The 13399-nt window shown below is 42.1% G+C and overlaps 1 protein-coding gene across 1 annotated transcript in view; it reads left to right on the plus strand.

The window, feature by feature from the left end:
• The first annotated feature begins 90 nt into the window (after nucleotides 1-90).
• The window catches only part of Shpk (sedoheptulokinase), a 28353-nt gene continuing 15044 nt past the window's right edge, over nucleotides 91-13399 (plus strand). The window contains exon 1 of the mRNA XM_005067429.4: nucleotides 91-353. Within this exon, the coding sequence (XP_005067486.1) occupies nucleotides 192-353 (162 nt within the window). The 5' untranslated portion in view covers nucleotides 91-191. The remainder of the gene's footprint in view (nucleotides 354-13399) is intronic.

The raw sequence follows: 13399 nt of genomic DNA on the forward strand, positions 1-13399 counted from the left end.
CCACCTATAGCCGGGGGTCGCTGTGTGTGTGAGTCGGCCTTCCTTGACCAATGGGAAGACAAGAAGTCGCCATGTTGCGTGCGCCTGAAAGATTGGCAGGGAGCCCCGCCCCCGCTCTGCCCTCCCCCCTGTAAAGTGTGCCTCGGCTAGCGCGCTGCTCAAGCCACCAGAGCTTCGCTGTCACTGCTGCCATGGCTTCGCGACCCGTCACCCTCGGCATCGACTTGGGCACCACGTCCGTGAAGGCCGCCCTGTTGGAGGCTGCACCCGGCCACCCATCCGGCTTCGTGGTGCTGGCGAGCTGCGCCCGCGCATCCCGGGCAGAGACCCAGAGCGCGGCGGCCGGGCCCCAGGTGAGGCAGCGTCCTGGAGCCGCCACCCACGGACGATACTGGTGGCATCCCGGGCAGCACTTTTCCGCGAAGAAGCACCCCTTAGAACTGCCAGCCTGTCCGACCTCCGCCCGCTGCCCCTTCCCCCAGGGCCTCGCAGCCTGCTGCAGCTCAGGCTAAGCCGTTAGATTTTCCCAGGGAGCTTTCCCACCCGTGGGCACCGATCTTGCCACTCTCAGGCTTCTCTGGGGGCCTGCTCATGGTGCTGGAAGCCTCTACTTTCTACCACCATTTTCTGTACTTTGACCTGAGAGGACTCGCTTTCAGAGTAATAACCACAGGCCTGACTATCACGCTTGCTGCTCGTGGCTCACATCTGCTCTGTGCCCTCAAGTTCAGGCTTCGTTTTTTACCTCTTAGGCAGGCTGGGCTCTGGGAATCAGATGCAGAATTAGACTTACTTCGCTCCTCTCACTCCGTAGAAGCGAAAGTGAACAGAAAATTTCACTTGGTTACTCAACGCCAGTCTGGTAATTATACACTACAACCAGTGGCTTTTGAAAACAAGATAGAAAAGTACACATTCAGAGGTCCACGCAGGTAAAAGCAATTGCTGAGCAAGCCTAATGACCTGAATTCCATCTTCAGAACCATGGAGGGAAAGAATTGACTTCTGAACCAGGCATTGGTGGCACACGCCTTTAATCCCAGCACTTGGAAGGCAGAGGCAGGCAGATTTCTGTGTATTCAAGGCCACCTTGGTTTACAGAGTGATTTTTCAGGACGCTCTAAAGCTACAGAGAAACCCTGTCTCGAAAAAACAAACAAACAAAATTGACTTCTGAAAAGTTACCCTCTGATGGCCCCATGTACCCCACCACATGCACGAGTCTGTACAGATACACAATACACACAATATATATTCACAGAAGCATATATGTACATATACATATGTGTGTACATACATATACATATATGTGTATATATAGTATACACGTGTATGTATAGCATACACACACACACACACACACACACATATATGTATACGCACACATATATTTAAAATCCTAAGAGTTAAGGACAGTGGACTCCGTAGGCTGAGAATGGACATCAAGCCTCAGACTCTACTCCTGTCAGTTTTCTGAAAAGGATTGGGTTATAGTCAGAGAATTTACAGAAAGTAATATCAAGGCGGAGTGTAATATGTCACGTTTTTGGGGGCCTCAGCTTGTTCCCTTGTCGGAGCTAGGTGGCCACTAAGGCTTCTTGGCTGGAGTGCAGTGCCCCACACTTGAGCTTCGTGTCTCAAAGCTCTTGCCAAGGGTCTGTATTCAGTCTTCGGGGTTCAGAATCCATCTTGCTGGGACATGTTTCAGATGATAAAGATTGCAGGGACACTTCTCATTTTCCCAGAGGCCTTCACGTTTAATTCATTTGGGGCCGCAGGGCATTTTAGGTTGATTATTTGACTTCACGAATTCTGACTTGTAGAAGTTGGCTCTGATTCTGGAGGAGTGAGGAGCTGGGCCAGGATGATGTATAGTACAGTAGGTCCAGTCTGCCCTTTGTCGTGAATGAACCCCTCCTCTGTTAGGAGGTCTTGCTGGTCTCAAACGTGGACCTTCCTTCCTTAGCCTCCCCAGTGCAGGTAAAATGCAAGTGCTGAGAGCACAGGTGCGTTCCTCCCATGCAGGTAAAATGCAAGTGCTGAGAGCACAGGTGCGTTCCTTCCATGCAGGTAAAATGCAAGTGCTGAGAGCACAGGTGCGTTCCTCCCATGCAGGTAAAATGCAAGCTTCTGGAGGGAATCTCTGACTGGCAGTTGCCTGTCGTCTCTGGCTCCCCCTCCTCAGTTGGAGGGGTACAGGAGTGGGTGGGTTTGAGTGAGTTGCTCAGCACTGCTTTCCAGTTTGAAGTTCTAGATCTTGATCTGGGTATAAACCCACTGATATTTTGAGCCAAGAAAGAGTAGTAACCATGGCTTTCCTATTACAGTATGGGTGTGCCCATTGTCCTGGCACTGCCCCTGGTCACACTCAACCCAAAATGAACTGCCGAACACAGCCTCATTGTCTTTACTCCCAGCTGGCCCACTGTCCTCCATGGTCTCCACCCATACAACCCACTCACCCAGGACCCATTTTAAACAGAGGCCCCTCTGTCCTGATCTGGTGGCCATTTTGGGGACTTTTAAGCTACCACTGTCTAACAGAAATGCAAGTCACAAATGTGGGCTACACATGTCATTTTCAGTTTTTGAGTAGCTATTTCAAAGGAAGTAAAAGGAATGGATGAAATTAATTTAATTTAGATTTTATTTATTTATTTCAAAACAAGTCTCACTGGCTAGGAACTTATGTAACAGAGATCTACCTGCTTCTGCCTTCTGAGTACTGGGATAAAATTTATTTTTATTATGTATTTTCTTTAACCTAGTGTATATAAAATGTCATTTCAACCACCTCCCCAGTGCTAGGATTACAAATACACATCATAGCACCAGTCTTTAAAAAACATTAGTTCCAGGGATTAATCTCAGGTCCTATGCTTGTAGGGCAAGCACTTGACTGGCTGATCCATCTCCTTAGCTCTCAGATGTAACTTGTACATATGAAACATTGTACTTCAGACTGGACACATAGTTAATGGCTGCCATATTGGACAGTGTCCTAAACAAATGTCCCCTCCACTTTCTTTTTCTTCCCTGTGCCCTCCCTGTCTTTCTTTCTCTGTGGAGATCACACACTGAGCTACGTAGGTTCCTCTCCTGTGTCTCTCTCACTGCTGGGCACTTGCACCGGGTAGCACAGTGGAAGGCTGGCTCCTTGTTAGGCTGTGGGGCCGCGTGCTCAGGCTATGCTCTGCTCTCCATGCACTCATTTCCCAGCTCCCTCTTATGTACCCTCCTTTGTTGCTTGTTAGGCCAAACACTGTCTTGACCAAGCTTTGGGTTTGTTCCCAGAAGGACAGATGAACTCCCTGGAGGAAACCAAAGAGCCAAAGACTCAGCCTTCTGTTTTCTCCAGCCCACAATCTTTCTACACCACAGAGAACGACATTCATTTCTGAGCTACATTCTTTCCATTCTCTGAGCTTTCCATGGACCTTTCTAGTTGTTAAAGGCTAGTTTATTTTGTATTTGATGTGATTTTTTGGGTGCCCAAATACTTTATTTTTGTTGCGATCAAAATAAGTTTTCAATTTATGAAACTTAGAACCCTAATTCTTAAAAAAAAGGATTTACTTGTTTCATGATGTATCTGTGCTTTAGTGTGTGTTTGTAGTGTCTTAAAAGGACAGAAGAGGGCATTGCATCCCCTGGAATTGGAGTTACAGGCAGTTGTGAGCCTCTTGATGTGGGTGCTGGGAACTGAACCCTGGTCCTTTGGAAAAGCATCAGGTACTCTTTGTTTTTTTTTTTTAAGCAGGAAGGACATTTTTTATTATCTACTTATACACAATAAGGGGTCCAATTAGCATCAGTTAATGTGTCTTCATATTAATGCTGAGTTAATGTGTCTTCGGTTCATAACCAGAGTTCTTCTTTTGTTTTCTTTTTGTCTTTTTGAGACAGAGTTTCTCTGTGAAGCTCTGGTTTTCCCAGAACTTGCTAAGTTTTACATTTTAACTTGTAAAGTTTGTTTCATTATCAACAAACATTGAGAAAACAAAAATAAAAACAACAAAAAAGACCTAGGGGTATTGTGAGGGCTCAGAAGACAAAGGCACCTTCTGCCAAGCTTAATGACTTCAACTATATCCCCAGAATTCACATGATGGGAGAGAGCCAATTCCTGCAAAATGTCTTCTGACCTCCATATGCATCCTGTGGCATGTGTGCTCTCCTCTTAGTACATATGCAAATAAGTAAATGTAAAAAGAACTAACAAAATCTCCTAACAAAATGAAGGACAGGGTGGGGCTATGGTATAATGTCACAGCTATCCCTTGCCTAACATCTTTGAAGTATGGATTAGATACCAGATACAGCAAACAAAGTATGCTGTTTTGATAACTTCTGATGGCCTTTAAAGAATACTTAGTTACATTTTAGCTAAGGAAATATCTCAGATGTTTATTTATTAAAAGATTCCCTCCCATCTCCATTTCTCTCTCTTTTTTAAGGATTGAATCTAGGGTCTTGGGAATGCTGGACAGACGCTCTATTGCTGTCTTACATCCTACCTCCCTTGGATTTTTAAAGATTCCTTAATTATTTTATGTGTATGGATGTTTTGCCTGAATGTATGTGCACTACATATATGCCTGGTGCCTTGGAGGCTAAATAAGGTATCAGATCCCCTGGGACTGGAGTCACAGATCATGTGGGTGCTGAGAATTGAAGTAAGGACATCTGCAAGAGCAGCCACTGGTCTTAACCACTGAGTCATCTCTCCAACATCTCTTAGATTTTTTTTTTTAATTATGAAGCTGTTGGCCGTTTGCTTGTTTCTTACTGGCTAGCTCTGACGTAAGTATTTATCCCATAATTGTTAATCTAAGTATTTCTCTTACTGGAGAACAGGGTCCAGACCTCTTATTCCTATGGCAGCCTACATGGTGTCTGATTCTGTCTCTTTCCCAGAATCCTCCTTGACTCCTAGTCCCACCTATCTTGCTTCCCTATTGGCCAACAGTGCTTTATTCAACAACCAACAAAAGAGACAGATTTACAGAATGACATCTCCCATCATCTCCTCTTTTCTGTCTAAATAAAAAGAAAGGTTTTAACTTTAACATAGTCAAATTATATATAAAAGAACAGTTAACAAATAAGAACTATAATAATATTTTGTCCATTAACATTTAGTAAGATTTAAAGAAAATATCATCTATCCTATCTTTGTGAGTCTGAAGTCTTATATGTAGCTTATCTTTTGTCATAACTAAGGAAAACTATAATTATAACTATCTGTCTTCAACTCCATCATAGACCACAGAAGGATAATATATAAACACTAAAATTGACAGAGACATCTCACTACCTGGACAGTCACCCAAAGTTCCTCTGTAACATTGGGGCATCCATCTTCAGCCCACAGGCTATAGTGTGTCTGGAAGACTTCTCAGCAAAGCAGCAAGTCTCAAACTGTCCACCTGCATTGGCAGTCATTCATTCATTGGTGTCCTGCAGAAAGTCTGGCCGACTCTTCCATGAAGCAGGAACCCTTTAAGACTGTTCAAATTCAGTAGTCACTTTTCTGTGGGTCCTGCATGTCCAGATTATACAACAACAGTCAAGCAGTCTAGGCAGGAGCATTTCTTGCCCGAATGGCTAATATTGCCATGTTGAAGGTAAACTCTATAACAAGTTTCTTCGATACCCATCTTCCTCTCAGACGTAATTGGTGCTGCCAGGAGCAGACATTTCTCATTGTCAAGAAAAACCCTAAACCATTTTAAATGCCATTTTCTGAAGGTCTTTGAAAGGTTTGAATACTATCTCAAATATATTTCTGTATATCTAAAAAACCTAACTCACCTAACTATAAGTTCTGACTATTATAAGTAACTATATATAGTTTGTATTTAATTATGCATTATGTTTTAATAGATCAGTATAAGCACAATATTTAATCAAGAGGAGAAATATACAAATCACAAGATTGACTTTGAATTTGTATCAATAAATGAAAAACCATATCCATACCAAGTATTCATTTCCATACCATAATACCCCTTTTACCTTTTTTAATTTTTTTTTAATTTTAATTTTAAATAGCTTGTTTTACATGTCAATCCCAGTTCCCTTTCCCTCCCCTCTTCCCGTACTCCCCTTCCCCCCCCCCCCACTCTATTGCCAAATCCTTCCACATAGGGGATATCTAGAGTCTGTCATTTTACTCTTGGTAGGGTCAAGGCACTCCCCTAAGAGTTCAGGCTGAAAGAGCATCTCTCTTTGTGCTATAGGCACATGAAGACAGTTTGTATACCAGGGATAGACACTGATCCACAGCTCAGGGCCCCATAGGTTGCCCAGGCCTTCTCACTGACACTCACATTTGGGGGGGTCCAGATCAGTCCCATGCTGGCCTCCCCACTGTCGGTCTGGGGTCCAAGAGCACTCCCCTGTTCAGATCAGCTGTCTCTGCTGGTTTTGCCAGCCCATTCTTTGCCAATTTGCTCATCACTCCTCTCTCTCTGTCACTGGGTTCCTTGGGTTCAGTTCAGTGATTAGTTGTGTGTTTGCCTCTGCTTCCATCAGTCACAGGATGAAGGCTCCCGGATGGTTATAGACATCAAGTTCATTATCAGGAATGGGCATTCGAGGTGGTCCCTCCACTATTGCTTAGCTTGCCAATTGATGTTATACCTTTAGATCACTCGAGGTCACTCTGGTGCCTGATCTGTCTTCGATCCTATGATTCCCTCTTCCCCCTATTCTACCCCCACCCCCTCAACTTCCTGTTCCCCCATGACCAACTCCCTTCCTCTTTACCCCCTCTATTCTTCCCAGGCCCCACTCCCCCCACCCCTCGCCGTGTTCCCCATCCATTCAGAGGATCTTGTCTCCATCCTCTTCTCTTGGGTACTATGCATATATGCATATCTTTTAGGTTCTTTCCTGTTTCCCAGACTCTCTATCTGTGGAAGTGCAGACTGGCACTATCCTGATCCATATCTAAAATCCATATATGAGTGAGTACATACCATGTTTGTCTTTTTGCGACTGGGTTACCTCACTCAGGATGGTTTCTTCCAGTGCTATCCATTTCCCTGCGAATTTCAAGATTCCATTGTTTTTTTTTTAAATATTTTATTTATTCATTATGTATACAGTTTTCTGCCTATGTGCCAGCAGAGGGCACCAGATCTCATTCAAGGTGGTTGTGAGCCACCATGTGGTTGCTGGGAATTGAACTGAGGACCTCTGGAAGAACAGTCAGTGCTCTTAACCACTGAGCCATCTCTCCAGCCCCCATTATTTTTTTCTGCTGAGTAATACTCCATTGTGTAAATGTACCACATTTTCTCTATCCACTCTTCAGTTGAGGGGCATCTAGGTTGCTTCCAGGTTCTGGCTATTACAAACAATGCTATGAACATAGTGGAGCAGATGCCCTTGTTGTATGAACCTGCCTCATTTGGATAAATGCCTAAGAGTGGAATTGCTGGGTCTAGTGGTAGATTAATTCCCATTTTCCTGAGGAATCTCCATACTGATTTCCAAAGAGGCTGTATGAGTCGGCATTCCCACCAGCCGTGGAGGAGTGTTCCTCTCTCTCCACATCCTCTCCAGCATAAATTGTCTTTGGTGTTTTTGATTCTAGCCATTCTGACAGGAGTAAGATGGTATCTCAGAGTTGTTTTGATTTGCATTTCCCTGATGGCTAAGGATGTTGAGCACTTTCTTAAGTGTCTCTTGGCCATTTTAGCCTCCTCTACTGAGAATTCTCTATTTAGCTCTGCACCCCACCTTTCAAGTGGATCCTTTGGTGTTTTGGAGACTTGTTTCTTGAGTTCTTTGTAAATTTTGGAGATTAGCCCTCTGTCAGATGTAGGGTTAGTGAATATCTTTTCCCATTCTGTGGCCTGCCTTTTTGTCTTTTTGACTGTGTCCTTTGCCTTACAGAAGCTTTTTAGTTTCAGAAGGTCCCATTTGTTAATTGTCGATCTCAGTGCCTGTGCCACTGGTGTTATGTTTAGGAAGTGGTCTCCTGTACCAACTCGTTGAAGAGTATCTCCCACTTTCTCTTCTAAAAGTTTCAGTGTGGCTGGATGTATGTTGAGATCTTTGATCCATTTGGACTTAAGTTTTGTACAAGGCGATAAACATGGATCTATCTGCAGTCTTCTGCATACCACTACCCAGTTATACCAGCACCATTTGTTGAAGATGCTTTCTTTTTTCCACTGTACAGTTTTAGCTTCTTTGTCAAAAATCAGGTGTTCATAGGTGTGTGGGTTAAAATTAGGGCTTTCGATTCGGTTCCATTGGTCTACCTGCCTATTTTTGTGCCAATACCAAGCTGTTTTCAGGACTATAGCTCTATAATAGAGCTTGAAGTCAGGTATGGTGATGCCTCCTGAAGTTCCTTTATTGTATAGGGATGTTTTGGCTATCCTGGGCCTTTTGTTTTTCCATATAAAGTTGATTAATGTTCTTTCCAGGTCCTTGAAGAATTGTGATGGAATTTTGATAGGGATTGCATTGAATCTATAGACTGCTTTTGGCAAGATTGCCATTTTTATTATGTTGATCCTACCAATCCAAGAGCCTGGGAGATCTTTCCATTTTCTGGTATCTTCTTTGATTTCTTTCTTCAAAGACACAAAGTTCTTGATATACAGGTCTTTCACTTCCTTGGTTAACATTATCCCCAGATATTTGATGCTGTTTTTGGCTATTGTAAAAGGTGATGTTTCTCTGATTTCTTTCTCAGTCACTTCATCATCTGTATATAATAGGGCCACTGATTTTTTTGAGTTTACCTTGTATCCTGCCACATTGCTGAAGGTGTTTATCAGCTCTAGGAGTAACCTTGCGGAGTTTTTTGGGTCACTTATGTAAACTATCATATCATCTGCAAATAGTGAAAGTTTGACTTCTTCTTTTCCTATTTGTATCCCCTTTATCTCCTTTTGTTGTCTTATTGCTGTAGCTAGAACTTCAAGTACAATATTGAAGAGATATGGAGAGAGTGGACAGCCTTGTCTTGTTCCTGATTTTAGAGGAATTGCTTTGAGTTTCTCTCCATTTAGTTTGATGTTAGCTGTTGGTTTACTGTATATTGCTTTTATTATATTCAGGTACATTCCTCTTATCCCTGATCTCTCTAGGACCTTTATCATGAAGGGGTGCTGGATTTTGTCAAAGGCTTTTTCAGCATCTAGTGAGATGATCATGTGGTTTTTCTTTCACAGATTGTTAATATGGTGGATTACATTGATAGATTTTCTAATGTTGAACCATCCCTGCATTCCTGGAATGAAGCCTACTTAATCATGGTGGATGATTTTTCTGATGTGTTCTTGAATCCGGTTTGCAAGTATTTTATTGAGTATTTTTGCATCAATGTTCATGAGGGAAATTGGTCTATAGTTCTCTTTCTTAGTTGTGTCTTTGTGTGGCTTGGGTATCAAGGTAATTGTAGCTTCGTAGAAAGAGTTTGGCAGTGAGCCTCCTGCTTCTATTGTGTGGAATACTTTGACGAGTATTGGAATGAGCTCTTCTTTGAATTTCTGGTAGAATTCTGCACTGAAGCCATCTGGGCCTGGGCTTTTTTTTGGGAGACTTTTGATGACTGCTTCTATTTCATTAGGGGTTATAGGTCTGTTTAGATTATTTATCTGTTCTTGATTTAGTTTTGGCAAGTGATATCTATCCAGGAAATTGTCCATTTCCTTTAAATTTTCAAATTTTGTGGAGTACAGATTTTCAAAGTATGCCCTGATGATTCTCTTGATTTCCTCAGAGTCCGTTGTTATGTCCCCTTTTTCATCCCTGATTTTGTTAATTAGCATGTTCTCTCTCTGTCTTTTGGTTAGTTTGGACAGAGGTTTGTCTATTTTGTTGATTTTCTCAAAGAACCAACTCTTTGTTTCATTGATTCTTCTCAGTGTTTTCCTGGTTTCTACTTGATTGATTTCAGCCCTCAATTTGATTATTTCCTGGCGTCTGCTCCTCCTGGGGGAGTTTGTTTCTTTTTGTTCTAGAACATTCAGCTGTGCTATTAATTCTCTAGTATGACTGTTCTCCAGTTTTTTCATGTGGGCACTTAGTGCTATAAACTTTCCTCTCAGCATTGCTTTCAAAGTGTCCCATACGTTTGTGTATGTTGTGTCTTCATTCTCATTGAAATCGAGGAAGTCTTTAATTTCTTTTTTTATTTGTTCCTTTACCCAGGGATGGTGCAATTGTGCATTGTTCAATCTCCATGAGTTTGTAGGGTTTCTGTGATTTGTGTTATTGTTGAATTCTAATGTTATTGCATGGTGGTCTGATAAGATGCAGGGGGTTATTCCAATTTTTTTGTATCTGTGGAGATTTGCTATGTTTCCTATTATGTGGTCAATTTTAGAGAAGGTTCCATGTGGTGCCGAGAAGAAGGTATATCCCTTTGTATTTGGGTGGAGTGTTCTATAGATGTCTGTTAAACCCAGTTGGGTCATAACTTCTATTAATTCTTTTGTTTCTTTGTTAAGTTTCTGTCTGGAGGTCCTGTCTAGCGGTGAGAGCGGAGTGTTGAAGTCTCCTACTATTAGTGTGTGAGATTTTATGTGCATTTTGAGCTTTAGTAATGTTTCTTTCACGAATGTAGGTGCCTTTGTATTTGGGGCATAGATGTTTAAAATCGAGACTTCGTCTTGATGTATTTTTCCTTTGATGAATATGAAGTGCCCTTCTTCATCTCTTTTGATTGATTTTAATTTGAAGTCTAATTTGTTAGATATTAGGATTGCTACGCCCGCTTGTTTCTTGGGGCCGTTTGATTGGAAGATCTTTTCCCAGCCCTTTACTCTGAGATAACGTCTGTCTTTGGTGTTGAGATGTGTTTCTTGTATGCAGCAGAAGGAAGGGTTCTGTCTTCGTATCCATTCTGCTAGTCTGTGTCTTTTTATAGGTAAGTTGAGGCCGTTGACATTGAGGGATATTAATGACCATTGATTGGTGATCCTTTTTTGCGCTTGATTTATTGTTAGTGAAGTTATTTTGTGTAGTTTCTCCTCCCTTTTTCTTTTGGTGTTTTGTTAAGTATGATTATATATTGCCTGTGTCTTTGTGAATGTAGTTATCTTCCTTGGCTCTAGGTTTTCCTTCTAGCATTTTCTGTAGAGCTGGATTCATGGATACGTATTGTTTAAATCTGGCTTTGTCATGGAATATTTTGTTTTCTCCATCTATGGTAATTGAGAGCTTTGCTGGATATAGTAGTGTGGGCTGGCATCCTTGTTCCCTTAGCGTTTTTAGGACATCTGACCAGGATCTTCTGGCTTTCATCGTTTCCATTGAGAAGTCAGGTGTAATTCGGATAGGTCTGCCTTTGTATGTTACTTGGCCTTTTTCTTTAGCTGCTCTTAATATTTTCTCTTTACTCTGTAGGTTTGATGTTTTGATTATTATATGGTGAGGTGACTTCTTTTTCTGGTCAAGCCTATTTGGTGTTCTGTAACATTCTTGTACTTTCATAGGCATATCTTTCTTTAGGTTAGGGAAGTTTTCTTCTATGATTTTGTTGAATATGTTTTCTGTACCTTTAAGTTGAAGTTCTTCACCTTCTTCTATACCTATTATTCTCAGGTTTGGCTTCTTCACGGTGTCCCATATTTCCTGGATATTTTGTGTTAAGGATTTGTTGGTTTTGAGATTTTCTTTGGTTGACGACTCTATATCCTCTAATGAGTCTTCAACACCTGAGATTCTCTCTTCTATCTCTTGTATTCTATTGGTGATACTTGCATCTGTAGTTCCAGACCGTTTACCGAGCTTTTCTATTTCCAGCATCCCTTCATTCTGTGTTTTCTTTATCGTTTCTATTTCAGCTTTCAATCCTTCAACTGTTTGAGCTGTTTCCTTAATTTTCTTGGTTGTTTTTTCTTGGTGCTCTTTAGATTCTTTGAGAGATTTATTTATTTCTTGAATTTTTCCCCCCATTTCATGGATTTTTTTGTTTGATTTTTCTTCTATTTCTTTAAGGGATTTCCTCGTTTCTTCTTTGAGGGTCTCCATCATCTTCATGAAATAATTTTTAAGGTCTGTCTCCTCTTCTTCATCTATGTAGTGCTTTTCGGGTCTTGCTGGTGTTGGATCCCTGGATTCTGGTGGGGTCATGTTGGTGTTTCTATTGCTGAGTGATCTCTTATTCTATCTTCTTCCCATCTCTTCTTCCAGTGGGTGCTGGTGGGGTCTTTCCGTCTCCACTGGTCTCCTTCCTTACTGCAGCTGAAGCTGGGGATGCTGAAGCTGGACTCGCTGGGGTTGGGGTCTTGGAGGGGCTGATCTCTTTCCTGAAGCTGGACTCCCTGGGGTTGGGGTCTTGGAGTGGCTGATGTCTTTCCTGTGTGGGCGGCTCTTCTGGAAGCCGGGAGCGGCCCCGAAGATGGAGGGGGATGGGTGATGGGCGGGCGGTCCCAGCCGGAGACCCAATCTCACCTGAAGCTGGACTCCCTGGGGTTGGGGTCTTGGAGGGGCTGATCTCTTTCCTGTGTGGGCGGCTCTTCTGGAAGCCGGGAGCGGCCCCGAAGATGGAGGGGGATGGGTGATGGGCGGGCGGTCCCCGCCGGAGACCCAATCTCACCTGAAGCTGGACTCCCTGGGGTTGGGGTCTTCCCCTTTTTACCTTTAAAAAGAGATTTTTTGTGATCATTAACTAATTATAAGCAACCCCATTCAAATGAGAATGAAGATTTATCAACAATATGGAAATTTAGACGTTGCTTATTCCAAACTACTTCCTGCTGATAGGGGGCATTGTCCATACCATGGGGATCATGACAAAACTCAGAAACCTGGCTAAGTCTTTGTTTTTGTAAGGTTGCATCATCTTAGCTGTTTAGAGGTTGGATCACTTGGGTCACTGCTTCCAGGGGTTCTTGGTTCACCAAGCCACAGAAGCCTGGAAGGAATCCAGAGCTTTCCATTTTCTGTGGAAATCGAAATAATATATCTTTTCCAAAGTAACATATCCTTATACTTAAATTTTGAAGTCAAGGCATTTTCAAAAGATATAAGTTGAATTAATTCAGCAGCATTTATAATCAAGTGTATTTTAGCAGTTGTTCCTTTAGCAATCAAAAAACTGAAAAACACAGTAGCATATAGTACCCAGACTCTTTGTGCATTTTCCATCTTTACATGGCTCTTTTATCTATCTATTATTATTACTCTGTTTCTTTTACTTTTATTTATCTTTTCTCTGAGACAGGGTATCTCTTTGGAAATCTACCTGCCCCTGCCTCTGAAGTTCTGGGATTAAAGGCGTGTGCCACCACACCCAGCTACTTTCTTTATTTTCATTTTTTCCCAATATCTTGTTTCTTTTACTCTCCCAAATCTATCTATATATTTTTCTTCATCTGAATCTGACTTTACTGTAAAACTTTATGTTTTTCTGGCCATGTGTCTC

Source organism: Mesocricetus auratus, unplaced genomic scaffold, assembly GCF_017639785.1.
Source record: "Mesocricetus auratus isolate SY011 unplaced genomic scaffold, BCM_Maur_2.0 Super-Scaffold_100007, whole genome shotgun sequence".
Classification (NCBI taxonomy): domain Eukaryota; kingdom Metazoa; phylum Chordata; class Mammalia; order Rodentia; family Cricetidae; genus Mesocricetus; species Mesocricetus auratus.